Source organism: Phocoena phocoena, chromosome 1 (genome assembly GCF_963924675.1).
Source record: "Phocoena phocoena chromosome 1, mPhoPho1.1, whole genome shotgun sequence".
Lineage (NCBI taxonomy): Eukaryota > Metazoa > Chordata > Mammalia > Artiodactyla > Phocoenidae > Phocoena > Phocoena phocoena.
In genome coordinates, this window is record NC_089219.1 from 34,824,918 (window position 1) to 34,844,112 (window position 19,195).

The 19,195-nt window shown below is 54.2% G+C and overlaps 1 protein-coding gene across 1 annotated transcript; it reads right to left on the minus strand.

Annotated features, from left to right (window-relative positions):
- Positions 1–8,313: 8,313 nt before the first annotated feature.
- CLDN19 (claudin 19) lies at positions 8,314–12,939 on the minus strand. The gene is made up of 5 exons (XM_065882111.1): positions 12,699–12,939; positions 11,290–11,454; positions 11,095–11,179; positions 9,159–9,311; positions 8,314–8,448 (listed from the first exon to the last, which is right to left on the minus strand). The coding sequence occupies exons 1-5, from the start codon at positions 12,919–12,921 to the stop codon at positions 8,400–8,402; spliced, it is 675 nt and encodes a 224-aa protein (XP_065738183.1). The 5' UTR covers positions 12,922–12,939; the 3' UTR covers positions 8,314–8,399.
- Positions 12,940–19,195: the final 6,256 nt, after the last annotated feature.

Here is a 19,195-nt window from a genome sequence, read left to right on the forward strand (position 1 = left end):
AACGTTGGACCAACTCTTCTGCTGAAGACTGCCAAGAACACTAAGCAGATAACGTAAACTGCCACAATTCTGAGAACTGGGCTCAGGGAAATGGGAACAAACCGACCCTGGAACTGAAGACTAACGGTACTTAATCAAGATGACGCTGATCAGACAATTGGTCTTGATGACCAATTTCAAGATGACTGTCAGAGCTGCCTGTGCTGTTTCTGCGTGTAGCCCCCTCCCTTCACCTATAAAAGCTCTTACCCACTGATTGTCAGCTGATCTGGAAGTTTAAATGTTTGCCGGTCCGGGCTTCCCTGGTGGCACAGTGGGTGAGAGTCCACCTGCCGATGCAGGGGACACGGGTTCGTGCCCCGGTCCGGGAAGATCCCACGTGCCGCGGAGCGGCTGGGCCCGTGAGCCATGGCCGCTGAGCCAGCGCGTCTGGAGCCTGTGCTCTGCCATGGGAGAGGCCACAACAGTGAGAGGCCCGTGTACCGCAAAAAAAAAATAATAAATGTTTGCTGGTCTGGAAGAGGCAGCTGTACTGTGCTAGAGGGAAAAATCTGGAGTCTGGGCCCACCAATTGTGCGAACCCTCGTACACTACCTCATGATTTGAGAGGAGGACTTTGAATGGTTGTACCGTGGTAGTAAATAAAACCAACCCTCACATAGATTGCAACCTGACTTGGAGTCAGGTGGGGGCCCAGAAATCTCAAGCCCTAAACTTGGATAAAGGTGATCCTGAATTGCTGGTTCCACTCCCCCCACCCCAGGCACCAAGCTAAAGCAAATAAAATATTATATAATCCTAGGCTTTAAATTATTTCTACAGATATTTTCCAAGTGCCAAATCAAGCATATATTCAAAGATAACTGGGTCTACAAGGAAACAAGTCATTATGAACAAGGACCAGCAGAAACAGCAGACAATGGCAGAAGACCCACAGGAAGCCCAAATACCAAAAATACCAGACACAGAATGTAAAACGACTACGTTTACTACGTTCATTAGATAAAAGGAGAAGCTTGAACATTTTAGAAGGTGTTATGGGCTGAATTGTGACCCTCTCCAACCCAAATTCATGTATTTAAATCCTAACCCCAGTGCTGCCAAATGTGACTTATTGGGACATAGAGTCTTTAAAGAGGTAAAAGGTTAAATGAGATCACGGAGGTGAGGCTTAATCCAATCTACCTGATGTCCGTTCAAGAAGAGGAGATTAAGACATGGACACACACAAGGAAGGACCAGAAGAAGGCACCAGAAGAAGAAAGGCTTCTACAATCTAAAGAGAGACGCTTCAGAGTGAAACCAACTCTGACACCTAGATCTTGAACTTTCAGCCTCCAGGAAGGTGGGGAAATAAATTTCTGTTGTTTAAGCCACCCAGTGTATGGTAATCTGTTGTAGCAGTCCTGGCAAACTAATAAAGAAGGGAACCAGAGACTGTTTAAATTGACACAGCAGATTTTAAAAGATTAACCAGGTGGAAATCTGAGAACATAAAAATACAATACACCAAAGAAATCACTGAACAGGTTCAGAAGCTGATTAAACACAGTTGAAGATAAAATTAGGGAATTCCCTGATGGTCCAGTAGTTAGGACTCAGCGCTTTCACTGCCAAGGGCCTGGGTTCCATCCCTGGTCGGGGGACTAAGGTTGTGCAAGCCGCGTAGCGTGGCCAAAAAACAAAACAAAAAAATAATAAATAAAATAAAATTAGTTAACTGAGTGATAGTTGAAGGAAATCATCTGTAATGAAATACAGAAAATAAAAAAGGGGGAAAATAGAGGCTAAAACCTAAGAGATAGAGAATATAGTAAGAAAATCAACCAGTCTGTAACTGGAGTCACAGAAGAAAGAAAAAATGAGAAAACTGAAGAGATAATGGCTGAGACTCAGAAATGACTGGGGTGGGGAGAGGGGGAAACACCAAAAGAAAGAGTCAAGAATCCCAAAGAGGTTAAATAAAAAGAAATCCACATCTAAACACACCAAAAATTGTACCACAATTTAAAAAAAAAAAAAAAAAAAAGCAAAAGAGGATATATTACAAGGAACCAGAAAAAAAAATTATTTTCAGAGGAGAGATATTTAAGCCATTTCATTCCTCAACAGAAACAATGGATGCCAGAAAATAGTAAAATTATAGTTTCAGAGTAGTAAAATGATATCTTCAGCGACCTGAAAGAAAATAATTGTCAACTTAGGATTCTATACACAGTAGGATATGAAGGTGAAAAAAAGACATTTTGAGACAAAAATGGAGAACTTCACAAGCAGCAGACCTGCACTAACAAGCCGAAGATAATGATCCCGTCTGGAATATTAGGGGATAAAAAAGGAATGAAAAGCAAAGAAAGAAGTCCTAAACCAAGGCTGCCTACCTCTGAGATGGGGTAGAAGGAAAAGCTGCCTTACCCTAGAGAAAAGTAGGAAACTCATTACTAGGATCCTGAATAGATACAAAACAGAAGTCTGCTGCCTGATGGGAGGGCAGGAAACTCCCTCCCCCGCAAGCCCCACTGTCATTACAAGGCAGAGTTCAGATGTGCGTGTGCACAGGGCCTGTCTATGACTAAGGCTGAAGCAGAACTGAGAAAAACTCCTTGCCACCAACATGAGCCTTGCGTCATAAAGCGAGCAACGGCCAGCTGCTGCCGGGGAAGGGGCAGGAGCATGGAGACAGATTCCCTCTTGTGCAGGCATGCAGGAAGTGTTGAATGCTGAAGCTCAGGAACACTAGGAAAAACTCTGGATTCCAGGTCTCAAACTAAGCACAAGGTATCAGCAGCCCACCATCATCAGAAATGAGGAATTGATTAGATGTGCTTATCAAATGATGACACAGGAAAAAGTCATGAACTTGGTAAGTTGGTAGAAATTATACAAACAAAACAGAGGAAAACATGGAAAAAACAGAACAGACTCTCGAGCTGTGACACAATAGTAAGCATGTGACTGAAGTAGCAGATGAAGACAGGAAAAATGTAGCAGAAGAAATGTTTGGGAAAATAATGGCTGCAAATTTTCCAAAGTCAGTGAAAGGTAAAAAAACCACAGATCCAGGAAGCTCAGAAAACCCCAAGCAAAATGAACACAGAGGAAAAAACACACCCAGGCACTTCATGGTCAAACTTCTGAAAACCAGAGATGGAGAAAATATGACAAGCAGCCAGAGAGAAACAAAGGAGCAAAAATAAGAGCTACAGCAGGGTTTTCATTTAAAAACTGTGTAAGCTAGAAAGCACTAGCATGACATCTATAAAGTACTGAAAAGGATGGGGGAAGTCAACCCAGAATTATATACCCAGCAAAATCATCTCTCAAAAATGAAGGTGAAATAAAGATTTTGTTTGTTTTCATCGTAGGTGAGTTCAAAGCTTTCATTTCCATCTCCATCTTTGGAGGTATTTTCAAGAGCCCTCTTAAAAGAGTGGCTTTCCAGTATTCTAGCTTTCCCTTAGACTTTTTAAAAAAAACTTTCAATATTGGGCTTCCCTGGTGGCGTAGTGGTTGGGGGTCCGCCTGCCGATGCAGGGGACACGGGTTCGTGCCCCGGTCCGGGAAGATCCCACGTGCCACGGAGCGGCTAGGCCCGTGAGCCATGGCCGCTGAGCCTGCGTGTCTGGAGCCTGTGCTCCACAACTGGAGAGGCCACAGCAGTGAGAGGCCCACGTACAGCAAAAAAATTTCAATCTTGAGATAATTTCAAACTTTAGAGAAAAATTGCAAGAAAAGGTCAAAGCATTCCTGCATGCCCTTCACTTAGATTGCCCAATTAATATTATACTGCAACGGTTTGCCTTGTGACTCTTTCTTCATGTGTATTTATGCATATTTTTTTCTGCTGCCTCATTATTCTTCTAGTACTTGTGTGTGATTTCCTAAAATACAAGGACAATGTCCTACAAAACTATCTGTTCACAGTGAACTAACTTTGATATAGTACTATCATCTCAACCACAGACACCATTCAAATTTCACTGGTTGTCCCAAGAATGTCCTTTATAGGTCCAGAATCCAATCCAAGATGATTCATTGCATGTAGCTGTAATATCTCTTCAGTCTCCTCGGTCTTTGCTGTCTTTCATAACTTTGACAGTTTTCTGTTCATCACTGCAAAGTTAAATATTTTGTACTTCTTAGTTAATATATTACTTGGCATTTTACTGTAGAGCTTTTTCTTCTTACCCACTTATTTATTTTTTTATATCAGTATGGACTAGTGGATTCTTATTTTTTTATTCACAGAGTTAAAATCCATTACTGTTATTATTTACTTTGATACTCAAATTGTTTCAGATGAAGCCAGAGGGAACCCCTTTAGTCTGGCTTCTGTATCCTTTAGACATGTCACCATCATTCCTTGAGCACGTTCTTACTTTCTGGAACGAGATGATCCAAGTTTATTTTGTACTTTCCTTACCCCAGCCCTCGAATCCGCCATTTCTCCCTGGAGTTCTGCTACCTTTTAGTAGAGAATGGTATTCAGAAACCAAGATATGGGCTTGCCCCTGGGGCTCATTGTTCTTGGCCTGTCTAGGGGATAGAGCTCACAGATATATGTACAGTCGACCCTCAGCACCCATGGGGGATTGATTCCAGGACACCCAGCCCCCTCCCCCGCCAACCACAACCATACCGAAAATCCCTGGATGCTCAAGTCCCTTATATAAAAAAATGTAGTGCAGTCGGCTCTCCATCTTTCCGGGTCCACATCCATGGTTACAGAAGGCTCTGTGTATGTATATCGCACATGTGTACATACACACACAACTATATCTATTTCTACATTTATCTACATATATAAAAAGCTGTGTGTTCATCCAGATACCTCCAATTCCAATCCAACTCCACAAGATTTATTCTAGTCTTCCTCATTTCCATCTTTGTAAATCCGTTCTCTGACAATGAGAAGCCTGGCTCCCATTATTTTCAGTGTATTTACTTATTTGTTCAATCCCCTTATACGTAACCAATCTCTGACCCTGCCAGCCAAGGACTCTTCAGTTTTGTGGTGACCACGTTGGCCACTGCACAGAGAGGGAGAGGCAGTGCTTCGGGTTTTGACTCTGTGGTTCCATAGCATCGTGTCAGCCCTTTGCTGCTTTGAAGAATTGTTTACCCTTTCCTCAACATTTTTTTCTTCTTTTTAAAAAAATTTTATTGAAGTATAGTTGATTTACAATGTTGTGTTAATTTCTGCTGTACAGCAAAGTGAATCAGTTTCCTCCACATTTTTAGTTGTTTTCAACAAGACTGTTGTCCAGAATAAAATTGCCTGCAATGGTCTCATAAATTGAATTAAATATTGTTTTCATGTGCTCTACGAGGGGAAAAGGTCAGGAAGCACTGCTTTGGGTGTTGTCCATTCTCCATGGCCAGTGTCGCCTGGATCAGGTTTCGTTGTGGTTCCCCATAAGCTTGGCCAACTCTAGGCAAAATCTTAAATTGAACCACTTTCACTACATCCAGTATTCAATGGTAGCTCAGTTGCAATTCTCAGTTGAAATCTAGAAAAGGAGAAGCAACACACAGCTCTCCCTAGCCCAAACTTCAGTATGTGTAGGAGTCACCTGGAGGTCTCCTTAAAATGCTGAATCTGTTTCACCTAGTCTGGGGTGGGGCCTGAGATTCTGTATTTCTAACAAGTTTCCAGGGGATGCGAATTCTGTGGTTGGAGAACTGTGCTCTGAGTAGCAAGAGTCTCTATTCATCACCTTTATTCCAGTGGTCAGCAGGGAGGATACTAAATTATACAGCCAGTAAAATTTAGACTTTTTTTTTTTTTTTTTTTTTGCGGTACGCCGGCCTCTCACTGTTGTGGCCTCTCCCATTGCGGAGCACAAGCTCCGGACGCGCAGGCTCAACGGCCATGGCTCACGGGCCTAGCCGCTCTGCGGCATGTGGGATCCTCCCGGACCAGGGCACGAACCTGTGTCCCCTGCATCGGCAGGCAGACTCTCAACCACTGTGCCACCAGGGAAGCCCAAACTTAGACGTATTTTTAACCTTTAGATTTTTTTCATTTGCGCACACACACGCACACATGTGTGCAGAAGAGCGGAGTGAACTCCTAAGTACCACTGGCATTTACCAATCTTATTTTATAATTTCTCCTGCCCCTGACCTTTCTATTCCTAGAGTATTTTAAAGCAAATCCAGCCATTATATTGTTTCAGTGTGCACCTCTGACAGACAAGGCTTAAAAAAGTAACAACCACAGTGTCGTTATCACATAAAATAAACAATACATATAACCCAGAATTAGCCATAATTCCTTGACATCATCTGATACTCAGTTCCTATCCATATTCTCAGGTTCAGGCAATAGATGAGTGCACTGGTCAGCTGCTCCAGCTCCCAGTTCACTCCCCTTAGCTGAACACCTGTTGCCACGGTACTTGGGCTTTCCTTCGGGGCTGAGGGCACAGGTATATCCCTCCCCGGTACTTGGGCTTTCCTTCGGGGCTGAGGGCACAGGTATATCCCTCCCCAAACCGTCTTTTATGGCTTGCCAATTTCATTCTTGGAGGAACTCTGCTAATAACAGCGCAAGCTTTAGGATCATGCCCTTTGACCCACCTTCCTGGGTCTCCTCTCAGCCCTCTAGCCTTGAGGCTGGGACAGGAAACAGGAAAGCTGGACAGTTCGCCCTGTCACAGGTTGGCAGCCAAGGTGACCGTGATGTAGACATTTGAAAGAGGAGAGACTGGGGGCATGGGGGAGGGGATCAGGCCTCCCAAACTCTTCTAGCTGCAAACTCTAAACTTTTCCCAGGCATTCTCCCATTGCCAGGACCCCACTCCGTTGTTAATCAGTGTACTGATTGGGTTGTGAGTGGTCAGCTGACTCTCCAGCTCTCCAATCTCTGGCTATAGCCACAAAAGTCTTCTCTTTACGAAGGATCACACGGAAGCTTGTTTCCACCCTGCCTTCATGCTGCCCGCTGGCCCAGAGCTTGTCTCTCTCACAGCCTATCTCTGAGGCAGCCAGCACACTCTATCCCGACATTTTCCGACCAAGTCCCAAGCCTCTGGTGGTCCCTGAACCGCAAGAGATGACACGTGGTTTCCCAGCCAACCGCTTCCTGACCAGATAGTGAGGGTGTCCGAATCCCCCGCCTGGGACAGAGAGGTCAGCCTCTGGGCTCCACACCCCACCTGCTCAGCGACACCTGGAACAGGAGCCCTCACTGCGACGCTCACTTTCTAGGTTCCAAATTTGGCATTAGTCGGGGCTCTTCTGGCTGCGTGTGACAGAAATCAAACGCACAATTGTTTCAGCCAAAAGGGGTTTATTTCTTGAGAGGGTGTGTGGATCTCATGAAACGGCCTGGTCCCAGGAAAGGCAGAGGGAAACGGGCTTCCTCTTGTCTGTCCCGCCTCTTCTTGGACATGAGACCCCCTCAGAGGGGCAAGAAATGTGTCCCCCCTCAGCCCCAAACCTCAGGCCTCACAGAAGTGCCCTCAGTGCTGCTGACCTCAGATGCCCAGGTCCACCTCAGTCCCATTAGGTTGGGACACCTGGGGTGGGGGGTGAGCTAGGCATCAGCTCCCCAGGTGACTCGAATGTGCGCGCCAAGAGCCGCTGCTTTATAGCGTCAGGCACCCAGAGACACTCTTCTGTAGTTCTCGCTCATAGTTCCGGGGGCCAGGGCTCAGGGCCCACCCCCTCAGGCCCCTGAGACGCCCCTGTGTACGTGCAGCCGCTGCCACGCTGGGGCGCCTGTGGACGATCCCACAGCAGCTCTGCCATCTGCTTCTCCCCTCCCACCCCTACCTTCTCCTGGAGGTGCCTGCGCGATAGTCATCTTGTCTGACCACCTCTCAGAGGCACGTCAGGGGAGAAGGCTGAGCTGCGTCCTTAGGATCTGGTGACTTGGTGGGAGATGTCCCAGGACAGGTGGTGGAGGAAGCCAGGACAGAGCTGGCTGAGGGCAGGGGAAGGCAAGGGACAGCTCTTTCCAAGAGCTGTGGCCAGCTCTTTCCGGTCAGGAGAGACAGAGGGCAGAGGCCAGAGAGAGACTCAGGGTCCTGGGAGGATGTCTGGGATGGAAGAGGCCTGAGCATGAGGGCAGGGGCTGATCTGGGTTAATTTTCCCTTGACTGGGGGTCTCCAGCCAAGGAGGTCCTGGTGCCAACCCAAGGACAGCTAGGGAGGTTCCTGATCAGCTTGGATGCGCTGTGTAACCCACACTGGATCTGTCTCCCTCTCTTTGTGCCCAAGGACCCCAGGGACCCAGCTCTGACCTCTCTGAGCCAGGCCCCACCCTCATCATACCAGGGACAGATTAAATGACACCACACTCAGGGCTGGATGTTCACTTTTCTTTCCAAAAGATACCAAGCACCCGGTCTAGATGTGACAGTGAGATAGAGCCAGGCTGGGGAACCTGGACATTACACACCCAGGGGGCCCTTGGTGGAGGCAGACAATTTAACAACTGGTCTGAAAGTCAAAAGAGAGGAGAGCTGGTTAGCGGGGGGAGCAGCAGGCAGTGGGGGGTGGCAGGGGCTATGGGGTTCAGGCACGGACCCAGGGACTGGCCAGTGCGGCTCACAGCAGCCCTGCCGGGGCCCATTTCTGGGGCAGGGGTGACATTGCCTGGATTAGCCATCTGTGTGGATGTCCATGCAGCACTAGGCATACTGTGAAACCTCTATTCAGAGGCAGCAGGGCCAGGCCTCCTGGTCTCTCTGAACCTGTTTCCTCGTGTGTAAATGGGGGACATTGGTCCCCCGGCACTGCCTCCGTGGGGTTGCTGTGAGGAGCCCATGGGCCGGGGGAGGCGATGGGCTCTGGTCACCCCAGGGCACTGGGCACCCAGCTTGTCTTTACTGCTGTGTCCTCGAGGACACTCACACAGCCTGTCAGTGCGTAAATAAGTGGTCGTGAAAGGGACTGCAGCTGGCCGGGGTGTGGACAGGTCCCTGCCGTGCTTGCACCTGTGCCGGCCGTGCGTGTGTGCCTGAGGGCTGGGGCCTGCCTCCCACCTCTCTCTGAGTGTCTGGGTCTGAGTCTCAGAGCGCAGGGTGGGTGCCTGGGTTGGGGACAAGTTGCTCAGAACCTAACCGAGCTGGGGGGACACCCTGCGCCCTCCTGGCCCCGCCCGGGGTGCTGGCAGGGGCCGGCGGATGCTGCGCGGGGCTCAGACATACTCTCGGGCAGCCGCCGAGGGGCCGGGCCGGTAGGGCTGCGGGCTGCTGTCGGATCTCTCGGGCTCCTGGCACGTGCAGCAGAGGAAGGCGCCGCCCAGCATGGCCAGGCCGGCGGCGGCCCAGCCCAGAAACAGGGCTGGACCAAATTCGTACCTGCGAGGGGTGGAGGACGCCATCAGGTGTGCCTGCGCCTCCGCCCCGCCCCGTCCTCCCCCGGGGGCTCCCAGCCTCCGCCCTGGCAGAGCAGAGGGCGGGCTGGACGTGGGGAGCTGAGGCTGGGGCCTCACAAGCGTCCTCGGACTCGCCCGGTAAGTTGGGATGAGCGCTCATCTTTCCTCCCGCCCCTGCCCCAGCACATCAACACCACCCGGTGCGACCCAGCTCAGGCTGGGCTGCTCCGCGCAGCCTCGAGCCCCTTTCCTCCTCCGGCCAGATGAGGGGGCGTGGGGGGGCCCGCCAGGCCCGTCGGGGAGAGGAGGGGCGGGCAGTCCTGCCACCTCTCTCGGTCACGGTCTGGTCCACGGAACTCGCCGCCGGGCTCCCGCCGCCCTCTGGAGGCCAGACTCCTCCGCCGGCTCCCCCTGGCACTCCGGCCTTTCCACCCACAAGCCCAGCGGGCCAGCCCGGCGCCCCCTCTGCAGCGTTCGGGTCTCCCCACCTCTGTGCCTTTGCACGAGGCGCCCCCTGCCGGAGCGTCTCGCCTCCGGTGCTCCGCCTCCAGGGCCCAGTTCAGATGCCACCTTCCCCGAAGGCTTCCCCTGACCCCCCTCCGCTCGCCGCCTGGCGCTCTCACTGGGTGGCTGTTCAGTTCCTTGTTTGTCTGGCTCCCTGGGGAGCAACTTGAGGGCAGACAGCACCGGATTCATCCATGTCCCCAGGGCCCAGCACAGGACCTGCAACTCAGGCAGCCTTGCAGAGTGTTGAAGGGACAGGAGCAAGCACCAGCTTGCTCCCCAGGTATCTCTGAGCAGAGCTACCTCTTGCTTGGCAGGTTTTCATGGCTAGAGCTGCCAGCCCCAGGGAATGAACCTCACTCCTGAAGTCTTCATTTCCTCCCCCTCTCCACTCTGCTGCCTCCTCCAGGGAGCCCTCCTGACTGCAACAACCCAGGCATCTCTTTTCTCATTCTCCTTCCACCCCAGGGCCCAAGGCCTGTTGGGATGTTTGGGGTTGAGACTATCCCATTCTCTGCTCCCCACAGAGCTGAGAGGTAAGGGAGGGGCCAGGTCCTTCACAGAGCCCCCTATTCGGCCCCCATACCCTGGCCTTATAAGTCCTGACCACTCTAGCTCCTAAATATCTCTGGGCCTACTCTCCACTGCTAGCCCCTGGCCCCAAGCCCTCTGCTCCAGACCTTTTCATCAGCACCTTACTGGCCTTGCTCCCTCCCCACCATTCTGCACACCACAACCAGAGGGACTGTCCTGCCTTCCACACCAGGACACGGAAAGAAACCTTCCTATGGCTGCAAGGCCCTCTGCCATCTGCCCTCAGGACTTTTCCAGCCTCATCTCTCCGGCCCAAACTCACTGTGCCTCCTACAGAAATAACAGCCCAGGCACTGTGCTAAGTCCCTTACCTGCACCATCTCACAGAAGCCTCACAACCACACTGAGCTCCGTCCTCGGTCCTAGCTGCCTTTTACAGGGGAGGAAACGAGGCACAGAAAGGTTAAGGAACTTGCCAGTCACACAGCCAGCCCGTGCAGAGCTGGGATTTAAATCCAGAGCCACGGCATTTAGCTACTGGGGTGGCATTCAGGGCCCAGCCACAGCTGCTCCCCACTCCAGAGAGCTTCTCAGTAACAGCACCTGGGGCTCGTCCGTCCCCTGTTTCCCCCTCCAAGTGCCCTGCTGGACAAAGGCCAGTGGTCCCAGAGGAGGTGGAGCGGGAGGCCCAGCCTGTTCCCTGGCCCAAGCCATGCCCTGGTGCTCACCTGGCGTTGACGGGTGTGCTGGGGTTGAAGAACTCCTGGGTCACCAGTGTGGCATACCACGAGACGGCCGTCAAAGTGCAGAGGCCTAAGGACAGGGTTGGGGGGTGTCTCAGCTCTGCTCTGGCCTCCAGAGAGCCCCCCAGGATGGGGCTACCTGCTACGGTCAAGAGGATGGAGGAGGAGCCAGGCACTCACCCGCCAGGAGGAATAGGGCACCCCCAGCGATGGCCACTCGGCCCTTGGCGATGGGGTTGCTGTCTCCGACCCGGGTGCACTTCATACCGATGACACTGAGGACCATGGCCACGAAGCCCAGGAGCACGGCCACCACCATCAGGGCTCGCGCTGACTGGATGTGACCTGGTTGGGGTGGGAGGGACTGAGCGGGGTGGGCGGGGGGGTGGGAGAAGTGGGCGGGTGGGAGGAGCCCAAGATGGGAGGGGCGGGAGCTAGAGCAGGACGCTCCTCCTGGGCTACTACCTGCGGCAGGTGTGAGGGGATCCTGAGGGCTCAGGTGACTACAGGGTGTGAGGGCAGAGTGTGGAGGCTGAGCCTCACCATTTAACCCCACCGTTCGCTCTCCCTGGCAGGTTCTTCCAGGTAGTGTGTGGTAACAGGGTGGTATGAGTTCTCCCATCAGCTGCTTTCCGGCCAGGCGCCTCCCTTTGGGGCCCACCCCTCCCAGGCAGCGGGGGGGCAGTTTCTCCTCAGGCCTTTCAGATTCACCAGAAAGAGGACCCAGGGTGTCTGAGGCCCAGCTCAGCCCAGGTTGGCCCTTGGACAGGGATGCCTCCCCCATTGTCCATTCCGACTCTAGTTACCTTCCCCTGTGCCCTTTGAGTCACCCATGGTAGCTGTATGCCTGCTGCCGGCATCAGTCCCGGGCCTGGGGGGCAGCTCAGGGGATCTGGGTCCCTGAGGGAGGCCAGATGACCTGCCTGGTCCAGAGTGGTGGGGGCCATGTGACAGCAGCCCAGCTCAGGCCTGTGCGGCCCCGGGGCGGAGGGCAGGTGGGTCGGCCCCCAGCCAGGGGTAGAGTTGCAGTGGCGCCTGTTTACGAGCCAGCTTGTCAGGCTCAAGCCCTACCCCCCAGGGGCAGGAGAGCCACCCGTGTGCCCAAGCGCCTGGGTGTGGACGTGCATGTACACGTGTGTGGCTGTGTGTGCGTGGGGGTAGGTGTACCCGAGTGCCGGCATACTTGTCTACATGGCAGGACTGGCAAGTAGGTCTGTGTGCACAGTGTATCTGCAGAGTATGGAGAGAAATGGAGGGAAGGGTCTTGACTTAGAGCCTCTGAGTGCCGGGCACTCGTCTCCTCTGACCCAGAGTCCTGTGAAAGTCCTAGTCCCCTTTCCAGATGAGGACAGAGAGGGTCAGTGACTCCTTCAAGGTTACAGTGGAAGAGCTGGCATGTGGACCCATGGCTGCTAGAACCTAGAGCCCCTGCCCCCAGGAGGGCACCAGGCTGGCCTGGATCTTCATGAGTGCACGGGAGGCAGGGGCTGGAGAGGGCAGCCCAGTGCAGACGGCAGACCGTGGGAAAGCTTGCTCCGGACCTCCCAGCCCCATATCCACCTCCCCATCCCAGTGGGCATGAGGCCTACCTTCCAGGGCAAGCAGCGAGTCATAGAGCTTGCACTGCACCTGACCGGTGCTCTGGGAGGCGCAGGACATCCAGAGCCCTTCGTAGAGGCCCACGGCGGTGATGATGGCATCGCCTGCGTAGGAGGACTGCTTCCACTGCGGGAGCGCTGTGCTGGCAATGATGCCCACCCAGCCACCCAGGGCCAGGAAGTAGCCCAGGAGCTGAAGACCTGAGTTGGCCATGGCCCAGGGGAGGGGATAGGGGTTCCAGGCCTCAGGGCTGGGCCAGGGTACCTGGGGGGGCCGAGGTCATGGCCAGGTGACAGGAGCAGCTGGGTTGGGGGTGGGGTGCAGCAAGTGGTCAGAGGCTGAGAAGGAGAGGTGACAGCCCTGCAGTGGCAGCAGCAAAGGCAGTGGCTTCAGGCTCTAGAATGCTGGGGGAGGCCTGAGCTGGAAAGGCCAGGGGCCCGCCCACAGCCGCCACCTAAGCCAGGGCAAGGTCCCCAGCAAAGCTCCTGCCCAGCCCCCGGGGGGTGGGGGGTGGGGCGTGGCCAAGGTGGTGCCCCTCCCCAGGGATGGAGAAGGGAGGGGCTGGGAAGAGTGACCCCCGGCTGGCTCTCAGGGCCTTTCCCCTAGGGAAACCCCTTTAGGAGCCTGATAAGAATCCCCTAAAATTCTCCTAATTCCTATCCCAAACACCAGCACTGAGATGATGGACTTTGCCCTTGCACTGCTGATGTGACCCTTGGGGTTTTCTGTCCTCTGACCGCAGGACAGAAAGAAAATGGAATTCCAGTTTGCAGGAGGTAAGACTAGGGTTAGACACTGGGGAGAACTTTTTGGAGCGGGTTCTGAGGTCAGCTATGGAGACACTGGGTTGGGGAGGGTGTTGGGGAGTGGGGGTCCTTGGTACCTGGGGCCCATGTGTTCTGCTCTCAGAAACAGCAGAGGCCAGACTCAGCGTGGGATCTGTTTGAGATCTGAGGGGGGCAGAAGAGGGACCCCTTGAAGGCTGGGACAGGGCTGGCCACCAGCCAGCAAGGAGCCTGGCAGGGAGGTGGGAGACAGCACCAACCTTCTGGGATCAGCCTGAAGGAAGGCAGACTGTTCAGCCCCTTTAATCCCCTTGCTGGCTGGCTTAGCAGCTCCTGCTGGGGCCTGAGGCACAGGCCCCTGAGCCCCCAGCTCCAGAACAGCCTGGGGGGGAGCAGTGGCCTCTGCACATTCCCGGGGTTCAGGCTGCCCCCTCCGAGCGCCCCACCTCCCTTCCTCTCTCCCGTCCCAGCTCAGCCCCCTGCAGCAGGGGAATGTTTAACTCTCCTCGACCTCATTAGCAATCCCCTCACGTTCAGTTCGGCTCGCCAGGCGTGGGTACAGGGGAATGTCACAACCCCGCTCCCGCCAGCCCCCCGGCGCCCCCTCCAACCCCAGCAGCCCACGCGCCCTTTGCCGGACTGCACTGGGGGAAGGCAGGGTCCCGCCGCAGACCCTGGCCGCCTTGCACCCCCGACCCAGACCCCCTCCGCAGGGACAGCCCCGCCCGCTCCCTCCCTCGCATTCTTCACGTGGCTATGCAAACGAGAGGGTGCCCGGCGCTGCAGACAATGCTGCCCTGTGCGCCCGCCCGCGCGTGGGCCCTGGTATGGCCCGCGGCCCCGCGGCGGCCAGCGGGGGGAGGGGCCTGCCCTCGAGGGGGTTCCCGACACTGCGCCCCTTCCCTTCCCACCCTCCTCAACCCGGCCCTCCGTGCTGGGAAGGCCGAGCCACGTGGATCTGTGCACACGCAGACCTGCTTCCTGGGGCGGCCTGCGCGTCCCCCAGAGCTGGCGGGGCCTGGATCCGTGGTACAGAAGCCAGTCCCGAATTCCGATTCCTCTACCACGGACGGTGAGAGACTGTGCGATGGGGATGGGAAGAGCACACAGCAGGAGCCCAGAGTGGAGACTCTCCGGGGCCGCAGGGAGCTCCATTTCTACGCGTTTAACCGTCTAATCCTCAAGGCAGCCCCCTCACGATGGGCGTCCCTCCACGGATAAGGAGCCGAGGCTGAGAGAGGTGACCTACCCCAAGCTAGGAAGCCAGGGGCTGGGGGGCTTTCCTACCAGATCTGTCCACCCCACACCCCGCCTTTCTCTGGAGCGCTGGGAGGGGCGAGGCTGAACTGGCTGTGGAGCCTCGTCCCACCTCTAAAGGGCATGTCGGCTTCGCGGAGTCACAAGGGAGCTGCCCGATGTCTGAGAGAGTGTGCGGTGCACACATGGGGCCGGCGCGCGGCACAGTGATTCCCGGAGGCCGGGTGTCCCTCTCCCAGCCTTCCGCAGGGCTCTCTCTGTAAGGAGGATACAGGGGTCATTCCGGTCCTGAGGAGCACCTGAGTCAGGTGTCTGAGCCTCGGGATCTTCAAGGCCACAGCAGAAACAGAGTGTCAGAGCCACACAGCCCTGGAGACCGGAGACTGCAAGCCCCTCCGTTGACAAATGAGGAGCTGAGAGCCAAAGAGGGGAAGCTAGCCTCTTAGGGTCACACAGCTGCCCCCAGGGCCTGCTCACTCCTCCACCCAGGGCACCCCCAGAGCCCTCCCCCACACCGAGGACCCGAGCCACTTTATGATCCAGAATGAGGCTCACATCTCCCTCGGAAGTGCTTCTTTTAAAAAAAAAAAAAATTTTTTTATTGGAGTGTAGTTGATTTACAATGTTGTGTTAGTTTCAGGTGTACAGCAAAGTGAATCTGTGATACAGAAGCTCTTCTGTTTATCCCTTGTGTTATTTGAGGTCTTGAGTCCATTCTACCAAAACATCCCCTCCTACCCTGATGGCCTTCCCTCACCAATGTTCCAAAGCCCTTTGGAATTCAGATCCCGCACCTGGCGTAGAGTTCCCTAACCCTGTGTAGCTTCTCCATCAGGACTCCTACCACCCCAGTGCCCCCCTGCAGTCCAGCGACTCCCAGGCATGCGGGGAGAGCAGGAAGGCTCAGGACCCACCCCAGCCTCCGTTAAGAGCTAACTAGAAACCGCCCTGGGGTGTCACGCTTCACTGTTTAGAAGGTGCTTTCAATTACATTACGAGAAGCTTGGGGTTCTAGCTTTACGTCTGCCACCGAAAAGCTGTGTGATGCTAGGCAAGTCCCTTAGCTTCTCTGGCCCTGGTTCCCAAACTGACAAATAGGGATAATAGCATTCATCTGTCTGGGTCATGAGGGAGTTCACGAGAATCGAGATGGGCGAGAAGTGCTTTTGGAAAACATAATATGCCTGAAGGAATGTGGCTAATGAAAGCTCCGTTCCAAAAAGACTGCCTCCTGGCCGGTCTCCCCCTTGGTCCCTCACCCTGGGTGCGGGCGACTGCTGGTGGCTGACGACCCGCTGCCCCTTCCTGCCTGGCAGTGCCTGGCAGGGAGGGTGTTTTGTAGATAGATCTGTGCTGACCACTGACTGATGGGTGTGAGGATGAACTGTTTCTGCCTCCCTCCCAGTGAAACCCTGGAGCGCCCTCCCTGGTCCTTGCCCACTGCCAGTCAGGGGTCCGACTCTGTTGGTTGCCGTCCAGCACATTCTCTGCAGCCACCACCTGAAACGTTGGAGGCTCAGGAGGTGGTGCTGGTCAAACTCCCCCCAACTCTGAGTCTGACTTTCCTGTGGAATCCCAGGCTCAGAATGGAGAGGACTTGTCCAGGTGGCACAGCTAGAAAGCAGTGCAGCCAGCAGTGTGGCCACCCCAGTGCCCTGCCTACCCCGGCAGGGTCAGGTGCTCTGATCTGGGATCTGTAATGCTCTTTGCATATTTCCTTTCACAGCACTTGGTGCGCTGTTCGTTTGCCTCCTTCTTGAGGACTGAAAGCATCTCCCAGCCCTACCACCGGCCCCATTTTTGTGTCCCACGCCTAACCCAGGGTGAGGGCATCTCTGCAGCACACGTGGCTGTCTGGTAGTGCCTTCTTCTCTTCCCCAAACAACCCTGAGCACTGGCTCTCTTTGGCACCCCTGCTGAGAGCTCTGCCAGCTGCCTGGGGTGCCAGAGATGGATGTCTTCCACGTCCACATCTCCCCCGAGTCTGCTGAGTTGCCTCCCGTCCCCTCTAATGCTCCCATGGCTGCTCTCCCTTCACCTCAAGCAGACTTCCCCAGGGCTGACCTGCTCATGCCTGTGTTTTACAAACGGGCCAAGCAATCACAGCATCTCAGCCCGGACCCCGCCATCACCTCCGGCTGCTGGGAGGACTCACCCACCATAATTACATTCACTTATCCCAGTTCTGTTGCCCTTGAAAACGTTTGGCCTTTCATGAGCTAAACTGAGATAGTCTGCTGTCTCTCTGTGTTTAGCATACTTTGAAACTGTGAAGGTCACCTGCCTTGATGTGGAAACTTCTGGAAGACCAGAATCAGGCTGATGGAGTTTTCTGTAATGTTGAGCATCTCCTGTGTGCTAAGCATTGTGCCAGGCTCTCTCTGAGTATTCCCTCATTGATACTCTCAGCCATCCTGGGAGGAAAGGACTGTAATCTCATGTTACTGGTGAGGAAACACACTCAGAGGTCACACAACTGGAAGTGGTGGAAGTGAGTCTGGCCCAGCTCAGCACGTGGGTGAAGCTCGTGCTCTTTCCATTAACGTGGTCCTCTCTTCATACGGCGAGTGGGTCATCCAAACAGGACACGGGATCACCAATGACTAAAGGAATCGTGACTGTCCCTATGGGATCATTCCCATGAGCATACTGACCCCCAGCTTAAAAAAACAACCGTTCCTTCGCTTCACATCTCCCTCCAGCTCATCCTGCCCCCCACAGAGAGCCAAACTCCTGAGAAGAGTTGTCTATACCCACCAGCACCACTCATTCTCCTCCCCTTCTCACTTGAACTCACTCCAGTCTTTCGTCGACCGGAACATCTCTTGCCAAAGTTCTCCCTGATCTCCGTGTCACCAAATCCAAAAGACGGTTCTCAGTTCCTATCTTGCTCAACCTCTCAGCAGCCTTAGACACCGCTGCTCACCCCCTCCTTCCTGAAACCGTCTCATCGGCTTCCAGGATTAGACCTCTTGGTTCCCCTGCTCACGGCTGGTCCTCGTGTCCTCTGTTGGACCCCACTGCCTCCAGAGCCTCAGTTGCCTGCAGCCCAGCCCAGTCTTCTGACTCTTCCTCTGTCTACACTGACCTTAGTCTCCTGGCTTTGAACGCCCCCCAAGTGCTGATGGGAACCCCCAAAGTTCTGGCTCCTACCTCCACCTCTCCCTGAACTCAGAAACCTTTTGTCTCACAGGCTCCTCGAACTTGAGCATAACACATGCAAAACCAGACTCCTGCTTTCCACGCCCCATAACCATCTCACCTGCAGTCTGCCCCGTCACGGGAAAGGGCGACTCCACTTCCCCAACTGCTTAGGCTGAATCCTTCCTTTTTTTAATTTAATTTTTATTTTTGGCCGTGCCCCTTGGCATGCAGGATCTTAGTTCCCCAAGAAGGGATCGAACCTGTGCCCCCTGCAGTGGAAGCGTGGAGTCCCAACCACTGGACTGCCAGGGAATTTCCTAGGCCGAATATTTCGTTTTTTTCGTGGCCTCTCCCAGCGCGGAGCACAGGCTCTGGACGCGCAGGTCTAGTGGCCACGGCTCACGGGTCCAGCCGCTCCGCGGCATGTGGGACCCTCCCGGACCGGGGCACGAATCCGCGTCCCCTGAATCGGCAGGCGGACTCCCAACCACTGCGCCACCAGGGAAGCCCAGCCTAATCCTTCTTGTTGCTCCTCCCCATACCATCCAACTGATCAGCAACTCCTGGCAGCTCTACTTTAATGAGATCCAGAACCTGACCTTTGCGCTGGCAACACCTGATCCACAACACCTCTATCTCCCCCGGGGTCTTTGCAGCAGCCTCCGTTCTGCTCTCCTTGTCTCAGTTCTTGCCCTTGTAGCCCATTCTCCACATACATTCTTCACTGAGGCCTTTCAAATGTAAGTCAGATGCTCTCACTGCCCTGCTCAAAACCCTCCAAGGGCTCTTGTCCCACTGGGTCAAAGCCCAGGTGCTCTCAGTGGCCGACCAGGCCCCAGGGACCCTGACCTCACTGGCTGCTCTGTGTCAGCACATCGGCCCCCTTGCTGTTGCCTTCTCCTCAGGGCCTGACCTGCCTTCTTTTCTACCTCAAAGGATTACACACACACATTTATGTGTTTGTTACCTGTCTCCCTTACTAAAATAGAAGCTCTATGAGGGCTGGGACTTGTTTGGTTTGACACCATATTCCCAGCACCAGCACTTAGCTGGTGCTCAATAAATAAACACTGGTTGGTTGAATAAATGGGCTCTCAGGGTACAGGTTCCCAACTCATGACCCCACTGCATCTCAAGCCCAGGAGGGAGATGGGCTTGTGGCCTGAGGATCTGAATCTCCAGGTCTGCTCTCACTCCGTCTCCGAGAGGTGTGTGTTGTCCTGCACATGGAAGCCCTGAGGTATGAGGCCCCTGAGGCCAGACATCAGAGCAGGATGCATGTGGCCGACACGGGGGCAACA

What these genes read in the sequence shown, in the direction of transcription:
- CLDN19 (XM_065882111.1), bottom strand. Translation starts at nt 12,921, where the DNA reads ATGGCCAACTCAGGTCTTCAGCTCCTGGGCTACTTCCTGGCCCTGGGT. An exon ending in CTCGCTGCTTGCCCTGGAAG is followed by an intron (nt 11,455 to 12,698) that starts GTAGGCCTCATG and finishes CACCCCAACCAG; the next exon opens with GTCACATCCAGTCAGCGCGA. An exon ending in TGCCCTATTCCTCCTGGCGG is followed by an intron (nt 11,180 to 11,289) that starts GTGAGTGCCTGG and finishes CCCTGTCCTTAG; the next exon opens with GCCTCTGCACTTTGACGGCC.